Here is a 27,332-nt window from a genome sequence, read left to right on the forward strand (position 1 = left end):
CACTAGAATGGTCTACTAAAAACCAGAAAGTAACACATGTAAACTGTTGGTGGAAATGCAAAATGGCGCAGTTGCTGTGGAAAACAGGCAGTTCCTCAGAAAGTTAAGTATAGAATTATCATATGACCTGGCAATCCCATTTCTAGATATATGCCCAAAGGAACTGAAAATTGACACAAACATAATTTGCCTACCAATGTTCATGGCAGCATTATTCACAATAACCAAAAAGTGGAAGTGACTCATACCTGTTAAATTACAAGTTACCAGTGGAGATATGAAAGGAAAAGGAATGGGAGTTATTATTTAATTAGTACACAGTTTCTTTGGCGTGATGGAAAAGTTTGGTAATAGATGTTAATGATATTAACACAGTATTGTGCATAAAATTGATGTCACTGATTTGTACACATGAAAGTGGTTAAAATGTGAAATTTTACTTTGTATACATATTACCACAAAAAAACACATTTTTTACAAAATGAGAGAGGGAAACACATCCAATATTTTTAGGTAAGCATTAAAGCACCTTTAAATAAGATGATACACACTGTTAGATTCCCTAATAGAGATGTATGAAACTTACCAGAGAAATTAACACCAGATATTTGTACAGATAATGATTATTATTTATTAAGCAACTCAACTCACTATGTGTTCATTCCTCTCACAAAATAGATATAGATTGTTTTATTAGCCCAGTTTCTTAATGAGGAAATTGAGGCCTAGTGAGCATCTATTATCATTTAGATTATCTTATAGATGGTGTTGTTTATTATATTGCCTGTAAGGCATCCATTTTTGAGTAGCTCTTCTATGTCTATCTGGACAATTAGTGGTAATTTCGTATTGTAGCAATTTCTCATACCTCTGCCTTGGGTATTTTGCCTAAAACCTGTCTAGAACTTTTTAGGTATAAAATCTAGGGTAAAGGAGTGATGTCATCAACAAGGCAGTGTAAGACATCCCCTGGAAAAGTCTTTCCTCAGAATCAGCTAATAAAAGGACAAATCCCACTTGCTTAGAACTTTAGAGGATCATGGAAAATGAAGGCCTCTACAAATGCCAAATCAGAGAAAAAGAAGAAATTTCCTATCTATTCCACATGAGTAGATAGGAAATTTCCATCCCAGAATGACTGGGCTGAACTGTTTAGCTTCAGTCCTGCACAGTTTAGCAGTATGGCCTGGGTCACTCCTGCCACATACACAGACCATATAGAACTACTCACAGCAGCAAGTTAGAACTCCACACATCCATGCACTGGGAAACAAGTCCGCAATGACCCAGGGTAGAACATAAGCTGCTAAGTCATGCTCCATACAAAATGGTTCTGGGGGTGGGGAGGGGGAGAGACTGTGGCAGAACTGTTGGCAAGGATGTGCTTTATCAAATACTGCTTATGTTGGCTAAACCACCTAAATACAAAATGGCCTTTCCTGTAGTGATTCACCTTTTCCAGATTGAGTTAATCTGGCTACCCGGGGCAAGATACCCTAATAGGGAAGAAACCAGAGACAGGAAACCCTCACAGAAATAAATAAGTAAATAAAAGGGGTTAAGCTGAACTGCTGTAAGACACAAGTGTCCCAGAACTGAAAAGTTTGAGGAAAAGGGGGCATTGGCTAAGGGGGAGAAGTTAAATCACTGGAGCTGGGGAGAAAATTCTGCCCACAAATGAAAATAAACAGAACAGATCTAGATCCCCACAGAAGGAACAGGAAAGGAAGATTTTCTTGGATGTGAAAGAATTGCACAAAGAATTGTAGTTAAAAATTGTACTACTTATCCAGGGCAAGAATCAGATGAAGAAGAGCTTAAAAAATCTGATTAATTAAAAACAGGCTACTCTAAAGGTCTAAAATAAGTTGGACCAAGCTTCAAATAAGAGCCTTAGACAAAGCCAATTAACAATAAAACCTTATCAAGAGGAAGAAACCTCATCAAGATAATCAGATGCCCAGTCATCAGCAAAAAATTACAAGTCATACTAAGAAACAGGAAGATATGGCTTGGTAAAGGGAACACATTAAAATGTCAGAGGAGACTAGAATTTGAACACCTAATCAAAGAATTTAATTCAGACAAATCTGAATCAGTTCAAGGAGATGAAGAAGGAAAATATGCATAAAGAGATAAACAACACATCTCAGTAAGATCTCACAGACAGCCAAAGTAGATACAAGCTCAGGTAGTGGTGCTCCTGAGGTCTGGAGACACCCAGGCCCTACAGTCATGGCAGATGGCTCCAGAGTTCGCTGCCTTGCCACTGGTCCCTACTTTTGGAATTTGTGCTCTGAGTGTGAATAGAATTGGACTCAGGTGTGACTTCTCTACACATGCCTCTTCGGTCCCTTTTATTGAACCTGGAGTTGGTATATGCCCAGGAGACTTGATTCTCTGGTCTGTCCATATGCCAGCTGGGCCCTGAGTGGAAGGTGAGGATGGACAACCACACACCAAGGATCCGAGAGAGTCTACAGCTGTGGGCATGAGAGTCCCATCCACCAGCCGTGTGGGATCAAAGCCCCCTCTCAATTGAGAGGTAGAGTGGGCATCACCATCCCAGGGTCCTCAGGATGGAGGAATAAAATGTGGACTTACTGGTATTCTACTATAGAATTATTGTGACTCTAGCAATGGAAGAAATTATATCATTGATGTGGAGACAGTTGTCACGGAGTTAGTAAAGGCAGGGAGAGGGAAAAGGAGGTGTGTGTGATATGGGGGCATTTTCGGGACTTGGAGTTGTCCTGAATGATATTGCAGGGACAGATGCAGGACATTATATATCCTGCCATAACCCACTGAATGGACTGGGAGAGAGTGTAAACAACAATGTAAACTATACTCCATGCTGTGTAGCAGTGCTCCAAAATGTATTCATCAAATGCTATGAATTTACCATACTAAGGAAAGAAGTTGTTGATATGGGAAAAGTGTGGGGTATGGGGAGTGGAGCATATGGGAACCTCCTATATATATATATATATTTTTTTTTTTTTTACACACATGCCTCCTATATTTTTTAATTTAACAGTTTGTGTGATCTATGTATCTTTTAAAAGTAAATAAAATTTAAAAAAAACAAAGATAAACAATGAGAAGACAATGTATGAGCATAAAGAAAAAATTGTAAGTATAAAAAGAAACAACAGAAATTGTGGGAATGAAAGGCACAATAGTAGAGATTAAAATTATACTAGAGACATACAACAGCAGATTTGAACAGGCAGAAGAATCAATTACTTAGAGACAAGAAAATCCAAATCATCCAGTCAGAACAGACGGAGAAAAGAATGGGATAAATTGAGCACTGTCTCAGGGATTTGAGTGACAGCATGAAGCACACAAACATGTCATGGGTATTCTAGAAGGAGAAAGGAAAAGGCACACAAAGAATACTTGAGGAAATAGTGGCTGAATGTCAAATGCCAAAGATAAAGAGAGGAATATGAAATCAACAAGAGAAAAACTATTTGTTGCATATAAAGGGATCCTCAGTAAGACTAAGTGCTAATTTCTCATCAGAAGCCATGGAGGCGAGAAGGCAATAGTTGGATATATTTAAGGTACTGAAAGAGAAAAACTGCCAGACAAAAATTCTTTATCTGGCAAAACTTCAAAAATGAGAGAGAGTTTAAAATATTCACAGATAAAGAGTAACTGGGAGAAATCATCAATCAGACTGGCCCTACAAGAATTACTAAAGGGAGTTCTGCAGTGGAAAGGAAAAGACAGGAGAGAGAGTGGCTTGGAGTGTTGTGAAGCAATGAAGATTATCAGTAAGGGTAACTAAAAGGGTAAATGAAAAACTCAATAGTACTGTATACTCAATATACAATTCTACTCTTTAATTCTTGTAAGAGTCAGAATACAAGTAGTTCAAGAAAAAGGGCATACTTTCTGAAAATGGAAACGCAAAATGTAAAGAGGTGAAGTGGGAGAAAAACAAAGAGGGAAGTGGATGTGACTCAAGCAGTTGAGCACCTGCCTCCCACATAGGAAGGCATCAGTTTGCAGTGCCTCCTAAAAAACAAACAACAAGCAAAAAAAAAACAAACAACTCAGATGAGCCAGTGTGGCTCAGTGGTTTGAGCCCTGGCTTCCCACATACAAAGTTCTGGGTTCAATCCCTTGCCTTGGTACCTCAAAAAAAAAAAAAAGCATGACCCAACTACTATATTTATTTACAGGGGACTTACCTTAGACCCACAGATGCAAATAGTTTGAAAGTAAAAGGTGGAAAACATTAATCCATGCAAACAGTAACCAAGAAATAGCTGAGGTAGCTATACTAATATTGGACAAAATAGGCTCTGTTACGATAGACGAAGAAGGACACTATATAATAACTAAAGGTGCAATCCACCAAGAAAAAATAATAACTGAAATATTTATGCATGTAACCACTGTTCCCTAAAATATTTGAGGCAAACACTGGCAAAATTGGAGGGAGAAATGGAAGCTTCTGCAATAATAGTTGCCCACCACTCTACAATAGAACATCTAGACAGAGAACCAATAAGGAAACAAAGAACTTGAATAGTATGATAAATCAATTAGACATAATAGACATAAATAGAACATTGCACCCCAGAACAGCAGGGTATAATTCTTCTCAAGTGTACATGAATCATTCTCCAGGAGAGACCATATTTTGGGTCACGGTACAAGTTTCAATAAATCATAGTTGTATAATAGATTATACAAGCATCTCTGACCATAATGGAATGAACCTGGAAATCAAAAAGAACTGAAAAGTCCGCTAATATGTGGACGTTAAATAACACCCTCTTAATTAATGAGTCAAAGAAGAAATTGCAGCGAAAAATCAGTAAATACCCCGAGACAAATGAAAACAAGAACAAAACATATCAAACCTTATGGGAAAGTCAGTGCTGAGAGGGAAATTTATAGCCCTAAATGTTATTATAATAGAAGAGGGAAACGGACTTTGGCCCAGTGGTTAGGGCGTCCGTCTACCACATGGGAGGCCTGCGGTTCAAGCCCCGGGTCAAGGAGGCCCCGTGTGGAGCTGGCCTGTGCGCAGTGCTGATGCGCGCAAGGAGTGCCCTGCCACGCAGGGTGTCCCCCGCGTAGGGGAGCCCCACGCGCAAGGAGTGCACCCATAAGGAGAGCCGCCCAGCGCGAAGGAGGGAGCAGCCTGCCGAGGAATGGCGCCGCCCACACTTCCTGTGCCGCTGACGACAACAGAAGTGGACAAAGAAACAAGAAACAAGACGCAGCAAAAAGACACAGAAAACAGACAACCGGGGGAGGGGAGGGGAATTAAATAAATAAAAATAAATCTTTAAAAAAAAAAAATAGAAGAAAGAGCTAAAATCAAAAACCTAATTGCACACCTGGATGAACTAGAAAAAGAACAGCAATCTAAACCCAAAGGAAGCAGAAGGGAAGAAATAAAGGTTAGAGCACAAATAAATGAGATTTTTAAAAAACTATAGAGCATTAACTAAACAAAAAGTTGGTTCTTTGTAAAGATTATTAAAACTGACAAACACTTAGACTGGCAAAGAAAAAAAGATGTGAAATAAATGAAATCAGAAATGAGAAGGGGGGAAACGGACTTTGGCCCAGTGGTTAGGGCATCCGTCTACCATATGGGAGGTCCGCGGTTCAAATCCCAGGCCTCCTTGACCCGTGTGGAGCTGGCCATGCGCAGTGCTGATGCGCGCAAGGAGTGCCGTGCCACGCAGGGGTGTCCCCAGCGTGGGGGAGCCCCACGCGCAAGGAGTGCACCCGTGAGGAAAGCCGCCCAGCGTGAAAAGAAAGTGCAGCCTGCCCAGGAATGGCGCCGCCCACACTTCCCGTGCCGCGTGCCGCTGACGACAAGAGAAGCGGACAAAGAAACAAGACGCAGCAAATAGACACCAAGAACAGACAACCAGGGGAGGGGGGGAAATTAAATAAATAAATAAATCTTTAAAAAAAAAAAAAAGAAATGAGAAGGGGGAACATTACACTGACCTCATAGAAATAAAAGGATAAGAGGACATATATATATATTTTTATTATTTTTTTTTAAGAGGATACTATGAACAATTGTATGCAACAAGTTAGAGAACCTGGATGAAATGGACATATTCTTAGAAATATATGAGCAACTTACACTGATTCTAGAAGAAATAGAAGATGTCAGCACTGATTTTCTCTTCCAGTACTACTGCCAATGAAGAAGCAACTGTGTGTATCTGTCAAAATAGTTCTGAAAAATAATGTGACATCTTGATGTGTTTGATTAAGTTTTGAGGTACACTGAGAGTAATTTGTTACTGAATAGTTAAAATAATAAAGTTTGCTAATTATTTACTTTTTATAAGTCTATATAGTATTACTTTTTTTGCTTTTTAGTAGTACATTTTAAATATTGGCTTCACTGCTTTCTTCTGTGGGAAAGAGATGTGAGTTAGAGCCCTCTTGTCAAGAATTTGTATAATTCTCATGTTTGGGAGACTATTTCATGTCATCAGTCATGTATAGAAAAAAAGTCTCATAATATCAAGTCTCTCCTCATTCCCACCTCTTTTTTGCAGGAACTTTGCCAGTTAATCAATGTTTGGGCAGAGAGATTTTGTGCATTAGAGGAAAAGTGTGAAAACATCCAGAAACCGCTCAATAGTGTCCAAGAAAATACAGAGCAGTAAGCTAATTTTATATTCTCTTTAACTTTTCTGTATATCTGAAAGTATTTCAGATATAAAGTTTCACATGGTACAAATAATTCCTGTATGCTTTTGCCCAGTTTTCTAATCTGGTATCATTTTATTTGTTTGCTTTATTTCTCTTTTCCTTTTTTGTCTTTAGTGGTCTTTGGCTCTCCTTTCTACTGCAATGGCCTACTTGAATGGTTGAGGCAGAGTCCTCAGGCCTAAAATATTTCTTCTCTGGCTTTTTAAGAAAAAGTTTGCTAGTCCGTGCACTGAATTTTTTTATTATCAATTTTATTGAAACATTTATAAACCATATAATCCATCCAAAGTATACAATTAATAGCATTTGGTATAATCACAGAATTGTCCTGCACTAGAATTTAATGTTAGTTTACATTATTCATTGTTTACCAGTCCCACATAGTTACCATCCACTCCAGTGCCAGACCTATTTTCTTTTAGAAATTTTAGTCTTTTATGTTTTACATTTAAATCCATGGTCCATTTTGAATTTTTTGTATAAGATGTGAGGTTTAAACTGAGATTCATTTTTCTGCCTTTGGACTTCCAGTTGCTCCCGCACCAATTATTGAAAAGACTATGCATTCTACATTGAATTGTTTTGTTTTGTTTTTTAAGATTTATTTTAATTATTTCTCTCCCCTGCCCCCCGTTGTCTGCTCTCTCTGTCCATTCGCTGTGTGTTCTTCTGCATCTGCTTGCATTATCGGATGGCACTGGGAAACTAGCTCTCTTTTTTGTTGCGTCATTTTGCTGTGTTGGCTCTCCATGTGTGCCGCCCACTCCTGGGCAGACTGTTTTTTTCACATGGAGCAGCTCTCTCTGCGGGGCACACCCCTTGCGGGGCATACTCCTTGCGCATGGGACACCCTACGCGGGGGCTATCCTGCGTGGCATGGCACTCCTTGCGTGCGGCAACACTGCACGTGGGCCAGCTTACCACATGGGTCAGGAGGCCCTGGGCATTGAACCCTGGACCCTCCATATGGTAGACAGATGCTCTTATCAGTTGAGCCACGCCCACTTCCCTGCACTGAATTGTTTTTGTACCTTTGTCCAAAATCAGTTGGCATACTTTTGTAGATCAATTTCTGTGTTCTCTATTTTGCTCCATTGATCCATGTGTCTATCCCTCTGCAAATATTGCACCCTCTCGATTTACTGTAGCTGTATAGCAAGTCAGCATTGGGTAGTGATTTCCTTCTACTTTCTCCTTTCTTTTCAAAATTGTTTTAACTATTGTAGTTCCTTTGTCTCCCCATATCAATTTGAAGATTATCTTGTCTGTATTTTTAAAAAAACTTAAGATTCTGATAGGAAGTGTGTTAAACTTATTGATGAATTTAACATCTTTTTCTGAGTCCTGTGATTCATGAACACAGTATGACTCTCCATTTATTTAGATTGTTGATTTCTTTCATTTGTGTTTTGTAATTTTCAGCATATACATCCTGAATCCTGAATATCTTTTGTTAGATTTATAGATTGAAGTATTTCAGTTTTTTTGGAGAAATTGAAAATGATACTGTGTTTTTAATTTTGGTTTCCACATGTCATTGTTAACTTATGGAAATACATTGATTACTGTGTTGAGTTGGTATTCTCGTGAGACCTTGTTCAATTTATTGGTTCTAGAAGGTTTGTTTATATTTTGTTTTGTTTTGTGTTGTTTTGGTAGATTTCTTGGCATTATTTTGCATAGACACTTGTATTATCATTAAATTAAGACAGTTTTATTTTTTCCTTTGTCTACCTTATGTCTTTTATCTCTTCCTCTTGGCCAATGCACTGACTAAGACTTCCAGTACACTACTGAGTAAGAGTGGTGAGAACAGACATCCTCACCTTGTCAAGTATTGTTCTTAGGGGAAAAGCATTCAGTCATTCACCATTTAAGTATAATGTTAGTTTAGATTTTTTGTGGTGCTCTTTATCAAGTTGAGGAAATTCCTAACTATTTCTAGTTTTTTAAGGTGTTTTTTCCTGAATTGGTGGTTCTTAAACTTCAGTAGGTATCAGAATCACTTTAAAATAGTCTGGTCTCCCTATCCCTTTTCTCAGATTTATTAGGTTGAGGGCTGAGAATTACATTTCTAACAAGTTGCCAGATGATACTGATGCTTATTCTGAGGACCACACTTTGAGAACTGTTGCATTAGAGTTTCTGATTCAGTTGGTCTTAAGTTGGGTATGGGCATCTTTAAGCAGAAATGTATAGCTAGTGCTTGAGAACCACTGATTTAGATAATGAATACAAGGCAGCTTTGGTTAGGGTTCTGTGAGGTTCTAAGTGAAGTTAGATTCTAACAGTTTTGTTAACTCCTGCTATTCATGTGCCATCAGCTCCCATTAGTGCTAACGAGAGTTCTAGGTTTAGGGCAGAGGTTCTTACCTTTGGCTGTACATAGGAATCACTTGGGTCTCAGATTCTGATGTAATTGGCAGGGATGTGACTCAGCATTGAAATAGTAAAAGCTCCCCATTTGATTCTAATATGTAGTTAAAGTTAAGAATTACTGCTTCTACTATTATCATTATCTCAAAATTCTATTGGTCAGAAGTCCAGTAAGATGTGTATTTCAGAGAAAATCTGCTTCCAAGTGCATTTTTCTTGTCTGAATTTACTTCCATGCAGTTATAAGACTTAGGTCCCTGTTCTCTTGTTTTCTTAAACCTGTGGCCACTCTCAGCTACTAAACACCATCCACACTCTGTGCCACACGGCCTCTGTTATCTTCAAACCATCAACAGCATACCTTGTCCTTACTTCAAATCTCTGACTTTCTCTTCTTCAACTTCTTCTTTGTTGTTAAAGGGGTCATTTGATTAGGTCTGGTCCATATGGATGGTCTTTGTGGGTTTTTTTGTTTTGTTTTCTTTAAGATTTTAAAAATTTATTTCTCTCCCCTTCCCCTCCATTGTCTGCTGTCTGTGTTCATTCACTGTGTGTTCTTCTGCATCCACTTGCATTATCTGGCGGCACTGGGAATCTTCGCCTCTTTTTTGTTACATCATCTTGCTGCATCAGCTCTCCGTGTGTGCCGCGCCACTCCTGGGTGGGCAGTGCTTTTCTCACCCCTATGCGGGGGCGCCCCTGCATGGCACGGCACTCCTTGTGGACAGCAGCACTGTGCGTGGGCCAGCTTACCACACAGGTCAGGAGGCCCTGGGGATCGAACCCTGGACCCTCCATATGATAGACTGATGCTCTATCAGTTGAGCAATGTTCGCTTCCCTCTTTGTGTTTTAAGTCAACTAATTTGGTACCTTAATCACCTCTGCAAGATCCCTTCATTTTAGGAGAAGGTGAGTATAGAACCTTTAGGGCCATCCTAGAATGATGCCTGCTGCACTTCTCTATAGGATAAGTTTGTTTTTAATTTTCAACCTCAAAGTGTACATATGTTTACCCATTTCTTTCCACACAGTAAGTTTTGAGTATATGACATAGTATATTGGTCAATTTTTGAGCTATGCCTATAAATTTGGTTTTTTTTTTTACCCCAAAGATTTATTTATTTATTTATTCCACCCCTACCCCCCCCCCCCCATTGTTTTGCGCTTGCTGTCTGCTCTCTGTGTCCATTTGCTCTGTGTTCTTCTGTGTCTGCTTATCTTCTCTTTTAGGCAGCACTGGGAACCAATCCTGGGACATTTTGGAGTGCGAGAGAGGTTCTCAATCTCTTGTGCCACCTCAGTTCCCTGGTCTGCTGTGTCTTATTGTCTCTCCTCTGTGTTTCTTTTTGTTGCATCATCTTGCTGCTCAGCACTCCTGCATGGACCAGCACTCCACATGGGCCAGCATGATGCTGTGTGGGTTATCATGCCACGTGGACCAGTACTGCACATGCAGCTGTACACCACATGGGCCAGCTCTCTGCTTGGGCCAGCTCACCAGGTGGGCCAGTTTGCCTTCACAAGGAGGCCCCAGGAATCGAACCTTGGACCTCATATATGGTAGATAGGAACCCAGTCGCTTGAGGCACATCTGCTTCCCCCTATAAATTTGTTTTTAACTTTTAGTGCTGCTTCATTTTTAGTTCTTCCCCTTTCAACATTTCAGTTGATTGATTTAATAAGTCCTTGGGAGAAAAATATTGGGGAGCTTCTTTTTCATTTAAAAGTAATGAGGTTAGCCTGGAAAACCCTCCGGAAATAAATAGGTTAACTTATATTAAATATTTATTTGTTTGCTCACACTACTAATTTATGAACTAACCTGATTAAAGGTAAATCCAGGAATAATATTCAGCCCTAAAGAAGGCTGATTGTGATCCTATAAAACATATACTCAATTGAAAAGGTTATTTCTCCAGTTACTATATCTTTCTTCATTCTAGGGATATTTAACTTGGATTGCTTTCCTTCTTCCTGTACCATATCTATTATCCTATTAAATTCCAGTTCCTGGTGTTCTAGATTCCTTGGTAACATCATTGGGATTATTTTGCCCCTATTTTTAGCATACTTTAATAAACTTCAACTGTTTTCACATAAAATTTAACTGTTTAGTTTTTCCTTCATATTCTAATGAGAGTGAAGATTTTGATAATTTGCATACTTGCAAATTACAGTATAAATTGATCAGGTTGATTTTACTTAATTTGTATTATGTGTTCTCCCCCTACCACCCATCATGGCTCCCTCATCTATTTTGCTCATTGTTTATGTTCATTGTCTGCTCCTTGTTTTTTACTTGTTGTCTGCTGGTTGTTTGTTTTTCTTTAGGAGGCACTGGGAACAAAACCTAGGGCCATCCATGTGGGAGATGGGTACTCAACTGCTTGAGCCACATCTGTTCCCTGCTCGTTTGTTTTTGCTTGATGTCTGCTCTCTGTCTGCTCGTTGTTTGTCTTCTTTAGGAGACACCGAGAACCGAACCTGGGACCTCCCATGTAGGGAGGTAGGTGCTCAACTGCTTAAACCACATCTGCTCCTTGTATTATGTGTTCTTTTTACTTTTTGTAAAAAGATTTATATATTTATTTCTCCCCCTTCCCTTCCTCCTGCCCTACTTTTTTGCTGTCTGTGTTGTCTTCTCATTTTCTCTCCTCTAGGATTCACCAAGATTCAATCCTAGAGACCTCTGATGGGGAGAGAGGTTCCCTGTCAGCGGCGCCACTTCAGTTCCTGGTTTCTGCAGTGCTTCACCTTGACTCTCCCCTTGTCTCTCTTTTGATGTGTCATCATTTTGCTGCGTGACTCATTTGTGCGGGGCACTGGCTTACCATGCAGGCACTCATGTGGGTACTGGCTCTCCACATGGGCACTCATGTGGGCACTGGCTTGCCGTGTGGGCACACTTTGTTTTTTCTTTTTCACCAGGAGGCCCCAGGGATCAAACTCAGGTCCTCCCATATGGTAGGCGGAAGCTCTAACAGTTGAGCCACATCCACTTCCCTATTATGTGTTCTTTACTGATTCATTAGAGCATTGTGGATGGGGTTTTGTCACTGGGTAAGTCAGTGACATTGCAGAGAAAATGTGAGTTTTCCAGAGAAGTATAGAGTCAATGATGAAGGTCTAGAACATTTGGGTGGGTTGGGTTATTTCTTTTCAACAACTATTTTGAAAACCTACTACATGTGAATGTGCTGTATTTCAATGTTTTTCACAGTATGGTACTGGGACCAGCAACATTAGCATTACCTGGGAACTTGTTAGAAATATACATTATGGGGACTCACCCCAGACCTGAATCAGAAACTCTGGGGGTGGGCCTAATGGTTTGTGTTTTAACAAGCCTTTAGGTGATTTTGTTGCATCTTAAAGTTTGAGTGCCATAACACTAGGTAACATTATCTCTGCAGGTCTGCCAAGAGGTAGATTGGTTTTATTTCTCTTCAATTTGTATAAAACTATTTTAAGATATTTTCGACAGATGATGAGATAGGTCTCTTGCTCTAAGCAAGTGGCAAGGAGAGAATGTTAAATGTGAATTCTTCCCCATTTGGTTTTGTAATGCTCTGTGGATTTACTTAGAGCAAGGTTTCTTAACCTCCTGCCATTTGGACTGGATAATTATTTGTTGTGGGGTATTGTCCTGTGGATAGTAAGATATTGAGCTGCATCCCTGGCCTGTACCCACTTTTTTTTTTGTCTTTTTTTTTTTTTTTAAAGATATATAGAGTACAAAAAATGTTACATTAAAAGATATAAGTCTCCCCACTTTTGTGATAACCCAAAAAGATACCTGGACTTTGCCCAATGTGCCCGGAGAGGTAAAATCACTCATGTTTGAGAAAATCACTGACCTAAGCTTGAGTTCACCTAGTAGCTTTGACTTCTGACTGTCAGTAGCATTTCAAAATAGAAGAACCGATGGGTATATAGGTAAGAGAAGAGAGCACGGCCTTCCATAGGGAAATAGGAAGCAGAACTGAGAATGCTGAACAGGCTGAACCCTAGAGAGACCTCTGAATTGGAAAGTTCAGTGATGAGTTGAGCACTTCTGGAGATTCAGAGATGAGTAGGCTCTGGTACCTGCCCTTAAGTAACGTGATTTAGTAGCAGGAATAAAACAAGTAGACAAATTTTATTTTAATAACTGTATAAATGCTGTAACAGGTACAAAGAAGAACATCATATCTGAAGGAGGTCTGTGAAAGATTTTATGAAAAGATCACATTTTCCAAGGTCATTTAAGGCAGGTGTGATGTCTTATTGAAGACATTGAGAAGGATCCAGTCTCAAAGCAGATTAGTTAAGTGCATGGGCTCTGAAGCCAAACACGCTGGTTTCTGTTCAAATCTGCTACTCATGAGTTATGTAGTTGTGTATCTTCTGAGTCTTAGTTTTCCATTATAACTGTGTCATTCTCCTTTCCTATAGGAAATCTAAGGATATAATCAACAAAATAACTTCTCATGGCACAAAATTTTGTGCTGATTCTGATGGCTTGTCACAAGAACTCAGACATTTTAACCAAGAAGGTACAAAATTGGTGGAAGAGTCTGTTAAATACTATAATGAACTCAATAACAACCTTGAAATAATATCTCAAGAGACTGAACAGAGATGTGAGGCTCTGAACACGAGCACACTTTGTTTTTCTGAGCAGTGTGTATCTTCTTTAAATAAAAGTCAAGAGGAAATTCAGAACTTACTGGAGGTAATAACTTTTTAACTAGAACCCACTTTGGGAAGAAGAATGATAATCAGGAAATTAAATATTCTTGGCCAAGAACTGGTTTCAAAACAAATCATATTTAAGATGTAATGAATGGCTTAAACGTCTAAGTACAATAGTCTGTATACACATGCTTTGCTATATGTCTCCTAGATCTATAAGATAATCTAACATCTGATTTCTGTTGTGTATCTATCTTTGTTTTTTCATTTGTTCATTTCTTCAAGGAAGGTCACCCTTTCTTTTGACATATACCTTTCACTTATAAATGTTTTTTACTTTTCTCCAAATACATTCAAATCTCTTGTTGCTTTAAGTATTTAAGATATTCTGGTTGCTCAAAGGATTCTTGATAGATTTGTGGGTTTGCTTGATTTGACACTTGCATGAGCCCTCTGTGGCTTGGTTTTTCTTTCTACAAGATAAAAGGATTTTACTAACATTGTCAGGAATCAAGTACAAAGAATCTAAGAATTTTAAACCATTTAAGCAATTTTTACTAAAAGGAACTAGCATTCATTGCTGTTTCAGGTTTGAGCCAAGAAATGTACAAGATAAGCCTTGACATCTTGTCATACCCCAAAGTAAGGAAGTTATTAAAGATTATTGGAATTGTTTCAAAAGGACTTAGCTAATCTTAAGGCACTCCTCCTGTTAAAAAATGGTATGATTTAAGTATCAAAAAGAATAATATCTACAAAAGTTTAAAACTCAAGCATTCATTAAAATAGACACTCATAGGTTTCCTTAGGAGCATGTTAGGGAAGCAGCACATTATTCTGAAAACTGGTAAATAAAGGGAAACAATAGAGCATCCATCTGTCTTTCTGGAAAGAATTCTATCTTGATTTACCAGGGAAATAGGACTATTTTGCAATCCCTAATGAAGTAATCCCTATGAACATTAATGACTACTAAAATCATTTGACCAAAAGCTGATGGGAGGGAGCGAGGTAGCTCAAGTGGTTGAGTGCCTGCTTCCTATGTACAAGGTCCCAGGTTCGATCCCCAGTACCTCCTAAAAACAAATGAATGAACGAAAAAGCAACTCTCATTGGGAGCAGATGTAGCTCAGTGGTTGAGCACCTGCTTCCCATGTATGAGGTCCTGGGTTCAATCCCCAGTACCTCCTTAAAAAAAAAGGTGATGGGGGGACTTTATAATTAATAAGATAGCCACATCTGAACCCACTCATTCTTCTTAACATGAAAGACACAACCAGGCATTATGTGCTTTCAACATCACCTTGCCAAAATTATATCAAACCTCTGAATCTAACCAATTTATAGAAAATACAGAGGAGAGACAACTGTATAAAAATATATCACAGAAGTACGGTTAAAAGATTCAATAGGGCAAAAGACCCAATTGTTTTATTTACAACAAAAGTTTGTTTTCAAGAAAAAGAAAATGAGAAGTAACTTAGAGATCCTAAGAGAATAAAGACTAGAGGTCCTTCCCCAGGACAGTCCTTGTTTTCCACTTGTTTTCTTGGGGTGATTAATAAGAATGACCCCTTCTACTTTCAAAAGCCAGATTAACTCTGATTCAAACAAACCAATTGTGAATAACATTTGTCAAAATTGGTGAAATTTGAACACTGGCTAGATATTTGATATGAAAGAATCATTGTTAAATTTTTTTAGGTGTGATAGTGGTCTTGTTAATTTAAAGGAGCTCTTATCTTTTAGAGATATGTGATGAAATAAATGGATATAATGATACAGGATTTGCTTCAAAATAATCTTGAGAGGGAGGAGAAGTCAGTTACAAATTTTATTCCATTTAAAACCCTATATATTGATAATTCGTTGAAGGTGGGTAGTGAATGCAAATGTTCTCTACTTTTGTTTATGTTTTAAAACTATGGGGAATTTCAAGGTAAAGGAAAATGATGTATTGAATAAAGTACTTACAACTTTAATTTTAGTAATGAGGCTTATTTGCATCATTTACAGGTTGTATGTCAAGGTTGTGAGGCTTCAGGTTCAGAAATTACTGAAAAATTAAGTGGACAAAAAGCAGCTAATGAGAACCAGTGTAACATTTTCCTTGATCAGATAACTATTGATGAAGAAAAATTGATGGCACAAAGTCTCAAACTAAATGAAACCATAAAAATTGGTCTGACTAAACTGAATTGCTTTCTGCAACAGGATCTGAAACCAGATATACCAACAGGTACTTTTAAAGGGAAATAATATTATTAAATTTCTAAAGTTGAATTCAACCCTATATAGTGCCAAATGCTCAAAAAAACTAGGTCTTAACATTGCCTTATTGAAATTTACCATCTCACTGTAGTCAACCCAAATACGGGAAAAAATGGAGCACCAAAGAGTTCTAATCAAGTGTTTAAGAGTCATGATATAGGTGATACATACTCCCAGAAATTTGACATAATTCAGTAACATTTCACAAATAGTTAAGGAACTGACCTTTTTAATAGAGGACACTTTAAAAACAAATAAAAATAAGACAAATCAACCATCTACCTAGCACTATTTGTAAAAGGACAGGACAGTGTAACACCAAAAATGTTGGAAGGATACAAGTGAATAAATCTAGTTTAATGCAAAGCCCTCCACATTGTGCTTTTTGTTACGTGCCCCTCTCATTTTGTCATTTGAGAATCACCATTTTGGGAGATCAGAGATAAAAGATCAGTGTAAGTTATGATTCAGAGAGGCCTTCCAAGAAGAAGGTATAAGAAAAATGTTTTACACAGGTGTGTAATTTGAATATTCAGGTGTTCGATTGTGGTGATGATTACACATACTCTAAATTTACCGAAAATCATTGTATACTTAAAAGAGTGAATTTTATGATATGTAAACTATATCTCAGATGTTTTTTAAGAAAGCAATTATAAAAGGAGATGGTTGTGAAAGAATGTTTTTTTTCCCTAAGAGATATGTAAGATTTATTGTTCACTATTCAACTAGATTAAGAAGTATAAATGTCATGAGAATGAGTTTCAATTATAAAAGAAAAAAAACTGGTTAATTTTTAGTCACTACATCAAATATATAATGAAATGATTACCCCTTTCAAAATAATCATGATGGGGAAACATACGCTTATTTCAATAATGCTTCTATTTCCAAAACATTTCTGTGACTCCTTTTAGAGCCTACAATATATCTTTTGTATGTCTTTAGGTTTGGTAAATTTCATATTTTGAGAGGGTAAGTTAAATCTTGAAAATGGTTGAGTTTAAGATCAATTGTCAAAATAGGAAATACTATTCATAGCAAGCAGAATATGCCGGAGAGGTGACAAGATTGCTTCTTACATGTACATTGTATTTTGGGAAGATAAAGATTCATTTGAAAGTATAAGTTCTAGCACATATATTTTTTATAATCTTATTAATAGCCCAAACTTTTTCCCATTGTATAATGTTCACTAAAGGTACAACACCACAGAGGAAGAATTATTTATACCCATCAACACTGGTAAGAACTGAACCACGTGAACAGCTCCTTGATCAGTTAAAAAGGAAACAGCCTGAGCTGCTAATGATGCTAAACTGTTCAGGAAACAACAAAGAAGCCAGTGAGGTAAAATTTAAAGCATTGTACTTTTAGAATTCTACTATGAACTCTTAATATGGTAGACTTCAAGTAAAGGGCCCTGCCTCTCATACTGATAGATGCCTGGCCATATTAACTCAGTAAATTCTCTCAATAATCCTTTGAGGCGGCAGACTTGGCCCGGTGGTTAGGGCGTCTGTCTACCACATGGGAGGTCCGTGGCTCAAACCCCGGGCCTCCTTGACCCGTGTGGAGCTGGCCCATGTGCAGTGCTGATGCGCGCAAAGAATGCCGTGCCACACAGGGGTGTCCTCCGCGTAGGGGAGCCCCACGCACAAGGAGTGCGCCCCGTAAGGAGAGCCGCCCAGCACGAAAGAAAAGTGCAGCCTGCCCAGGAATGGTGCCACACACACGGAGAGCTGACACAACAAGATGACACAATAAAAAGAAAACACAGATTCCCGTGCTGCTGACAACAACAGAAACGGACAAAGAAGAAGACACAGCAAAATTGACACACAGAACAGACAACCCGGTTGGGGGGGAAAGGGGAGATAAATAAATCTTTAAAAAGAAAATAATAATCCCTTGAAGTTTATGCTGGCATTACCACCATTGTATAGATGAAACATAGAATTACCTTGTCCCGTGGCTCAAGGAGGAGTTAGAATTAGAACTTAGACAGTCTATCTTCATAATCTGTGTTAACTATAATAATTTTAGAAAACTTTGGAAATATAGAAAGTAATAAAATAAAAACTATAGTCCCCCTATTCTGAGATGACTACTTTCAATATTTTGGTATTTCTATGCTATATGAAAACACATTAAAGAGTACTTTTAACTATTTGGTAGACTTTTTACTAATTTTGTTGAAGTTTAACTTTTATACATTGGTTGTTAATGTTATATTCCAAGAAAACTGCCTTTACTTTTGTGAAGATTTTTAAGCCCTTGGATCCAATCACTCATCCAGTTTCTTATTTTAGGACATGGAAGAAGAAAGGGCAATTCTGGAGTACACTATTGAAGAATCTCTAAACCAAGAGCCAACTGTAGATATTAGCATGGATTGTACATCAGGTTCATCAGGAGTTCCATTTTTCCAGGTACCTGGTAATATCAGATAACTCTTACACATCTAACTTAAAAAATCAGTCATTTGCTTTTCAATATAAAACCATTATTTAGTTAGGCAGGCTATTTGATGGACCAAGAAGACATTTTAACTCAGCCCTTTAGGATGCTTTGTTAATTTTTCTGATTTAAATTATTTATAAAATTCTGATATTAATAAATGACTTTATGTAGAATAATGGCAAAATTTGACTTAAATCTCTACCGTCAGCTGATAATCTTAAACTATTCTATTAATCCCCTTTCTGCTTCCTATATCCTCAGAATGGATACTGAGGGAAGTCATTTTTTTCTTCCCTTTATTTTTGAAATGGAAGTCCTGGAGTCCTATACACAATCAAACTTTAAAGGCCAGGAGATTTAATTTAAAAGATTGAGAAACTGAAAGGATTTCAGGTTAAGTTAGTGACCTCCTGTCTGAAGCTGTTCTTGTTAACTATCCCCCATTTCCTGAGCTCCTTGTCTGCTCTGATTCTATACAAGTAAGCCCTATGACCTCTCCTGTCCACTTTTAGAAAATTGTCTGGAGCATGACACTATAATCAGCTTAGCTTCTGTTCCTGTATTTTGTGGACATGAGCCTAGACAAAGTCTGTGAAGTAAGGATTTCCTTACATAGGTCTCTGATATCTACATTTTAAGTTGAAGTGCTTCCTTCAATATGAATATGCTTGTGCCTGTCTTGCGTTCCTTCCCCCAAGATCTAATGATGCATTAGCCCCAAATTTAAAGTTTTAAATGGTTTATTTCAGGTTTTTAAAAATTCCTCTCTCTCTGTCTCAGAACAATTTTTTTCCAAAAATTCTTCCTACCTTTTTCTTTCTTCTTTACTATTAGAGAAATTTAAATGTATTTAACTTTTTTCACCCCTCTTTTCCATCTTAAAAATTTAAGAAAAGGGGAAAGTTAGAGAGAGCATTAGTGACTACTTAATCCCTAGTCAGAAATCATTTCATTATTACTATTTGTAGTATTTTGAAGGCCAGGGTTAGTGCTTGAGCTATGGTAAGAAAGATCCTACTGTAGAAGAAAGCATTTGGTTTTAGACCTTTGGCTGAAGTCCAGAAATTATGTTTTCCATGATAGCAGTCTAGTGAGGGGAGTTTCCCTGAGTTTAACATTCTAAAGTTGGATTATGATTTGTCTCAGCATTGATGACTGAGTCCACAACAAGTGACACCAGTTGCTCAGTTTGCCAGTAGGAGAAGTCCACTAATGAGAATGTAAAATAAGATTTTAAAAATAAGATAGACCACTCTTTTAAGGTAGCCCATGCTAGATTCTCTACTTAAAATAGAATTGCCTTTTTTGCATGATAGCAAATCTTTATTTCCCTAGAGCAGGGTTTCTCAGCAGTGGAATTATCGACATTTTGAGCTATGTTGTGTATGAACTGTCCTATGCATTGTATGGTGTTTAGCAACATCTTTGGCCTCTACCCACTAGAAGCCAGTAAGTAGCACCTCCTTGTATTGACAACCAAAAATTTCTCCAGACATTGCCAAATGGCTCATAGGGAGTAGGGGGCAAAATGATTCCCTGTTGTAAACCACTATCCTCAGGTAAAATCTGTAATTATGCCTTAGAAAATAATGCAGAAAATTAATATTTCTTTCACCTCCACCTCTTCCATTGGTAGTAGAATGAAGGTGTTCACCTCTACATGCCAAACATATTGTTGGCATAACTTTCTACTGACCCTTTTCTTTAGTTTTCCAAACTTAATTTCTTACCTATAAAAATAGAGTATGGCTAATGAATATAAATATTAGTTTATAGTGATTTAATTTCTACCCTTCCATCCACAGCATAAAAAACCACATGGAAAAGACAAAGAAAACAGAGGCATTAACCCATTGGAGAGATCTAAAGTGGAAGAAACTACAGAGTACTCTGTTACAAAGAGCAGACTACCTCTACGAGCCCAGATAAATCTTTAGTTAAATTGAGGGTCGGGAATTTTATTTTTAAGGAAAAATGAAAGATAAAACCTGTAATCCCAGAACTTGAGTTTTGTATATAGATTGAAAACCAGAAATCTGTCAACCCTGTAGTTCACTGTATATTAAGTTTGGTTTCATTTAGGATTTACATTGAATAAATATGCATTTCTAGCTTTTGATATAAAATAGCTTTTTCATAACAAATGAAAAAGTATTTTTCTTACATATTATTTAAACAAAAAATATTTGGAAGCTGCAATGTTTTTTTAAGCTTGCCTTACATTGGTAAATATCACCAACACTTGGTCTTGGAAAGGATCATCTTTTCTTTCTCACCTTATGATTGAATTATGTCTATGTGCTTGCCTCCATTACTAGACTTTTCCATTCTGCCTTCTCCTCAGTTCATTTTCTCCCTTTTTTATTTGTCACCAAACTATTTGTAGAGATACAAAAATGTATGCTAGAGTTTTACCTAGAAATTTTTTATACTGGTCAGTAGTTATCTCTAAAATCACTGTTGACAATAAACAACTCTAGAAGAAGTATCCTTTCCTTTAACATTTTTTGTTTCCACTCAGATGTGAAATCTTTTCATTCCTTTGTAAGACCTAAACCATTAGCTCCCAGAGAGTTAAAAAAAAGCCAACTTCTCCAGAATATAAATTGTTTTTGGGGGAGTACTACCTACAGCTCCAATTAATGGTTATGTGGTCCTATTCTAAAGCTACATTATGAAAAGGGTCACAATGATTTAGGTGCTTTTAGAAACTTTAAATTTGAGTATAATTTCTATTTCTTTTGTTTACCTGACAAAACTTTTTGTTATTCTTTGTATATAATAAAATAAGTATATGCATATTTTTTTCTATTGAAATCTTAACTCTTAGAAGGTCCCTGACATTTACAATCTGGCAGCCAGATTTCTGGACGTTGATATATTTCAACATGAAGAACTAGAGTACTTAGAAGGAATATGAGGGAAGAATAAATGTTTGCCCATGTTGAGCTAACTATATAAATTTTAGAGAGACTTAACTTTAATAACTAAGGAAAAAAACCTCAGAGAATTAGAAAATGTCCATCTTCAGGGAACTAAATTATGCTTGTTAGAAGTATTATCTTAATAAAAACGATATAATTTTTCTGTAAAATCAGATGTCACTTAAGTTCTGGATAATATCTAATAAAATAAACTGGCCTCAGTAAATCCTTGATTAATAAATTTGGTTTCTACCTTGACTTGCTTGCTCCAAATTTCTTATCTGGCAATGGGTACATTGACAGAGTTAAGCAAAATTTACATTTAAATGCCTAACAAACTCCTACACAGGTACTGCCAGGTAAACATTTCAGGATTTCATACCTTAGGCATAAGATGAATGAGACCAGCCCACCAGGGTTTGAAGTCCAGCTTCAAATCATCTCATTTGCTAACTTTTTAAGATAATCTGGAGATGCTAATTCAATTAGTTTAGCTGGTAGCAAAAGCAAACACAAATCCTCTCTGGAGAAATTTAATGTTCAGAGCCTCAAATTAGCTCTACAAATTTTCATATACAATATACGTCACTGAAAAAATAACTGAATCGGGGGATCAGATGTGGCTCAAGCAACGGAGTACCTGTCTCCTACTGGGGAGGTCCTGAAGTGCCTCCTAAAGAAGGCGAGTGGCAACCAGCCTTGAGTGGAAGTGGCTCAAGCTGTTGGGCCCTGGCCTCCCACATGGGAGGTCCCAGGTTTGGTTCCCAGTGCCTCCTGAGGCAGACAGAATGAGGGAGCCATCTCGGGGTGGGGGGAGGGGGGGATAAAATAACAATAATAAAAACATAACCAAGTGATGCCAGCAAAAGGAGCAGACTAAGTAGGTCCAAGGTCCCCACCTTCCATAGAAGCATTGAAAAATCAAGTAATATTGTCAGAAGCAACTTGATCAGAACTCTAGAAAATAGCCAAAAGTTAAAACAAGCAAATGTTGAATCAAGAAAAAGGCAATTTAAAAATGATTGGAGAATTTCGTGGTATTTTAATTTCCCCTTGCCCCTTTCCTTTCTCCAGCTCAGCTTGAAAACAGCAGTTTGTGTTCCTAGTGTGGGACACTGGATCCTGATTCTGGAGGGAGCAGAGCAGATCTTATTCTCCAAGTTTGTCCTAACCTGTCCGGAGTAGCCTGAAAGCTGACACAAAGCCCTTGTCTTCGTTTTGCCTCTGAACTTACATATGGTGGAGAAGCAGCCAGCATTTTTTAAAAATGTAAGGCAAAGGGAAGCGGACGTGGCTCAACAGATAAAGAGTGTCCGCTTACCATATGGAGGGTCCAGGGTTCAATACCCAGGGCCTCCTGACCTGTGTGGTAAGCTGGCCCTCACGCAGTGCTGCCATGTGCAAGGAGTGCCCTGCCACTCAGGGGTGCCCCCTGCACAAGGAGTGCGCCCTGCAAGGAGAGTTGTCCTGCATGAGAAAAGCGCAGCCTGCCCAGGAGTGGTGCTGCACACAGGGAGAGCTGATGCAGCAAGATGATGCAACAAAAAAGAGATGCAGTTTCCAGTGCTGTTTGACAAAGCAAACGGACACAGAAGAACACACAGCGAATGGACACAGAGAGCAGACAATGGGGGGGGGGGGGAAGGGGAGAGAAACAAATCTTAAAAAAAAAAAGTAAGGCAAAGAACAAATTGCTGCTACCTGGTGCAAAAGATTGCAGATGATGCAAACGATAGAGCACCAAAACCAAAAGGGAATAGAAAGGAGAGAGTAAGAAAATTAGGGCATTCAGAAGTGCCACTGTACTATGGAACTTAGAAAGCCATGCATATGCCCAGGGCAGGCTGCATGCCAAGAAAAGACCTGAAGAGACCCTCATCTTTCACTTCTGAAATCTGTATCAAATTTCCAAATACCCTCTTTTGCAGATATGGACAAGAAGATCCTCCAATTCATATGGAATTGCAAGGGACCATGAATAGTCAAAATAATCTTGAACAAGTTGGAGAATTCATATTTCCTAATTTTAAAACTTACCACAGTTATAGTAATTAATTAAAACAATATATTAGCATAAGGAATGACATATTGACCAATAGAATAAAATTGAGACGCTAGCAATAAATCGATAAATCTATGACCAATTGATTTCTGGTTACGGGTACCAACACCATTTGATGGTGAAATAATAGTCTTTTCAAACAAGTGGCACTGGGGAAACTGGATATCCACATACAAAAAGTTGGACTCCTACCTCACACAACTCAAAATGGATCGATTATGTAAATATAAAACCTAAAAATATAAAAACAGAAGCATGAGTAACAAAAGGAAAATGAACATTAAAATTAAAAATTTTTGTGCATCAAAGGCATCAAGAAGGTGAAGAGACAACCTACAGAATGGGAGAAAATATTTGCAAAACATATATCTTGATAATAGTCTATATCCAGAGTTTATGAGGAACAACAAAAAGACAATCCAATTACAAAATGTGCAAAAATCTTGAATAAACACTTCTTTAAAGAAGGTAGACAAATGGACAAACAAGCACATTGAAAAGGTGATCAACATCATTAGCCACAAGTGAAATGCAAATCAGAACCACAATGAGATACCACTTCACTACCCATGAGAATAACTACAATAAAAAAAAAAAAGGTATTGGCAATGATGTGGGGAAATTAGAATATTACATTGGTAATGGTAATGTAAAATGGTTCAGTCACTGTGGAAAAGTTTGGTGGTTCTTCAAAAAGTTAGGCAGCTCTATCATAGTAGCCCGAAAAGTTGAAACAACTCGAATGTTCATCAGTGAATGAATGAATAAACAACTTATATTAATGTACAATAGAATATTTCTCAATAATTAAAAGGAATAAAGTATTACACATGTTACAGTATGGATGAACCTCAAAACATTAGCTAAATAAAAGAAGCAAGGCACAAAAGGTCACATTGTATAACTTCATTTATATAACATACCCGAATAGGTAAATCCATAAAAACAGCACATCGATGATTGCCATGTTGGGAAAGGGATTATAGGGAGGGAGTGCTTAATGAATATGAGATTTTCTTTTGGGTTGAAGAAGACATTTTGGAACTAGAAAGTATGGCCTATACACAGGAAAAATAGCAACAGCAAAGCGTTCCTGAGTTTATCTAGATATTGGATTTAACATACTCAAAGTGCTAGAGAAAGCCATGTCTAAAGTATGAGAATGTCTCGCCAAATACAGAGTGTGAATAAAGACAGAAATTATTTAAATAGAAATTCTGAAGTTGAGGAGTGCTGTAATTCAAATGAAAAATTTACTAGAGGGACTCAAAAGCAGATTTGAGCAAGCAGAAGAAAGAATCAGAACTTGAAGACAGGTTCTCTAGTCTGAGAACCTTAAATAATGAAAAGTGAACAAAGGTTCCAGAAGCTTTGAACAACCAGCAAGAACTGATAAAAACATCTTTCTCCAAGCTCCAGAAAACAGTTAAAGGATTGCAGTAACAGGGCAAGTGCTGACTCAAAAAAAATAAAGGGTACTCTATTAGTCAGCCTAAAGGGTGCTGATGCAAAGTACCAGAAATCAGTTGGTTTTTACAAAGGGTATTTATTTGGGGGTAGAAATTTACAATTACCAGGTCTTAAAGTGCAAATTAGTTCCCTCACCAAAGTCTATTACCATGTGTTGGAGTAGATGGCTGCCAGCATCTGTCAGGCTTCAGACTTCCTGGGTTCCTCTCTTCCCAGGGCTTGTTTTTCTCTGGGTTCAGCTGCCCTGCTTGCTCCACAAGACCAGCTATAGAATATCATGTGACCTCTGTTTCTTTCCCCAAGGCTCAATTCTCTCTGGGCTCAGCTGCTCTGCTCCTCTGTGTGATTTCTTCCAGGGTTCCAGCTCAAAATTCCAACCTCCCTTCTCTGTGGTGCAGTTTCTCTGTGAGTCCCACCCACCAAGGGGGCAAGGATGCAACATCCTACTGATGTGGCCCAGTCAAAGCCTTAATCATTATTTAATCAAGTAAAAGTAAAACCTATGAATCTAATACACTCTAATAAGCCCAGAGGAAAAGACCAGTTAACAAACATAATCCAATATTTCTTTTTGGAATTCATCAATTCTATGAAACTGCTACAGCAATTGGAGTTTCTTGGCCCCTCAAGGGCTTGGCCCAGAGTTGGCTTACGATCCAGGTGTGGACCCCTGGTCACAGTTCTGGAAGGGAACGTGTTTGATGCTGGATGGACTCCAGAAAATTATGCCCTTAGAAGGCATTCCACTCCTGGGGGTATGAAACTATCATAGGTGGCACCTTTTGATTAGATTACTTCAGACATTGACCTTTTGATTAGATTATTTCAGTGGAGCATGACCCAGAGTAGGTCTTAGTCCTCTTATTGGAGTCCTTTATAATGGGATGAATATGGAGATGGAAGCAGAGAGAAACCCCCAGAAGCTGAGTAAGTCTTGGAAGCCAGAAGCTGAAATCAATGAATCACAGAAGTATGGAAAAGAAGTAACAGAAACCAGTGAGCTGAAAGCATTGCGAACCAGAGTTGAAGGGAGACACTGCTGTGTCCCTTCCTATTTGACGGAAGAGTCCAGGATTGCCAGCAGACAGTCTTTCAGGCAAGAGCATTTGGACATTTTTCTCAGCCTTGGAACTGTAAGTTTAAAGGTTAATAAATCCCCATTGCAAAAGCCAACCCATTTATTTTCTTTTTTTTTTTAACATTTATTTTATTTATTTATTTCTCCCTTCCCCTCCCCTCATTGTTTGTTCTCACTGTCTGCTCTCTGTGTCTGTTTGTTTTGTGCTCTCTCTTTCTGCTCATATTTTTTAGGAGGCACCAGTAACTGAACCCTGGACCTTCCATGTGGGAAGGAGGTGCCCAATTACTTGAGCCACCTCCACTGTCTCCTTGTGTCTCCTCATTGCATCTCCTCATTGTGTCTCCTCATAATGTCTCCTTGTTGCACCAACTTGCTGTCTTGCTCATCTTCTTTAGGAGGCACTGGGAACCTCCCATGTGGTAGATGGGTACCCAACTGCTTGAGCCACATCCACTTCCCCCATTTCTGATTTATTGCTCTGGGCACATTTCAGCAAACTAAAACACTACGGGCAACCCTGAGGGAGAATACTCTCACAAGGATCAATCTGCAAAGACTGGGAAAGGTGTTTCCTTTCTTTTTTTTTTCTTTTTGGGTAGATCTTGGCAACCGAGGAAGGCTTTGTTATAATATCAGTTAGATATAAGCTTAAGGAACCAGATGCCTCAGAGTCTAAATTCCAGAGATAACATTGAAAAATCAAAATGCCCAGTTTTCAGGAAGCAGATGTGACTCAACTGATAGAGTGTCTGCCAACCATATAGGAGGTCCAGGGTTTGGTACCCAGGGCCTCCTAGCCTGTGTGGTGAGCTGGCCCACATGCAGTGCTGCCACATGCAAGGAGTGCCGTTCCACACAGGGGTGCCTCCCTTGTAGGGGTTCCCTACATGCAAGGAATGTGCCCCACAAGGAGAGCCGCCCCACACGAAAAAAAGTGCAGCCTGCCCTGGAGTGGCGCTACACACGCGGAGAACTGATGCAGCAAGATGACACAACAAAAAGAGACACAGATTCCTGGTGCCGCCTGACAAGAATGCAAGCGGACACAGAAGAACACACAGCAAAGGGACACAGAGAGCAGACAATGGGGGGGGGGGGGGATGAGGAGAGAAATAAATAAAAATAAATCTTAAAAAAAAAAGTCCAGTTCTCAACAAAAGGTTACAAGATAGAAAGCAAAAGGAAGTAATGGCCCAGGCAAAGGGAAAGATTAAAGCATTAGAAATTGATAATGAAATAAAATAATAATTTTAAAGATATAAAATACAAAAAAATTAATTTTTTTGCTTTTTTAC

General features: G+C 38.2%; 1 protein-coding gene and 1 non-coding gene across 3 annotated transcripts in view; both read left to right on the forward strand.

Moving 5' to 3' along the window:
- KIF11 (kinesin family member 11) overlaps positions 1 to 21,682 on the forward strand; it is a 75,329-nt gene extending 53,647 nt beyond the window's left edge. For both annotated transcript variants that reach the window (XM_071215776.1, XM_058298779.2), the window contains 6 exons: positions 6,558 to 6,664; positions 13,527 to 13,806; positions 15,783 to 16,005; positions 17,239 to 17,387; positions 18,350 to 18,469; positions 20,306 to 21,682. In XM_071215776.1, coding sequence (XP_071071877.1) covers positions 6,558 to 6,664; positions 13,527 to 13,806; positions 15,783 to 16,005; positions 17,239 to 17,387; positions 18,350 to 18,469; positions 20,306 to 20,437 — 1,011 coding nt within the window. In that variant the 3' untranslated portion in view covers positions 20,438 to 21,682. The remainder of the gene's footprint in view (positions 1 to 6,557; positions 6,665 to 13,526; positions 13,807 to 15,782; positions 16,006 to 17,238; positions 17,388 to 18,349; positions 18,470 to 20,305) is intronic.
- Positions 14,882 to 14,956, forward strand: TRNAG-CCC (transfer RNA glycine (anticodon CCC)). Its single transcript has one exon. It is a non-coding gene; the product is annotated as a tRNA-Gly (tRNA).
- Positions 21,683 to 27,332: the final 5,650 nt, after the last annotated feature.

Source organism: Dasypus novemcinctus, chromosome 6 (assembly GCF_030445035.2).
Source record: "Dasypus novemcinctus isolate mDasNov1 chromosome 6, mDasNov1.1.hap2, whole genome shotgun sequence".
Taxonomy (NCBI): Eukaryota; Metazoa; Chordata; class Mammalia; order Cingulata; family Dasypodidae; genus Dasypus; species Dasypus novemcinctus.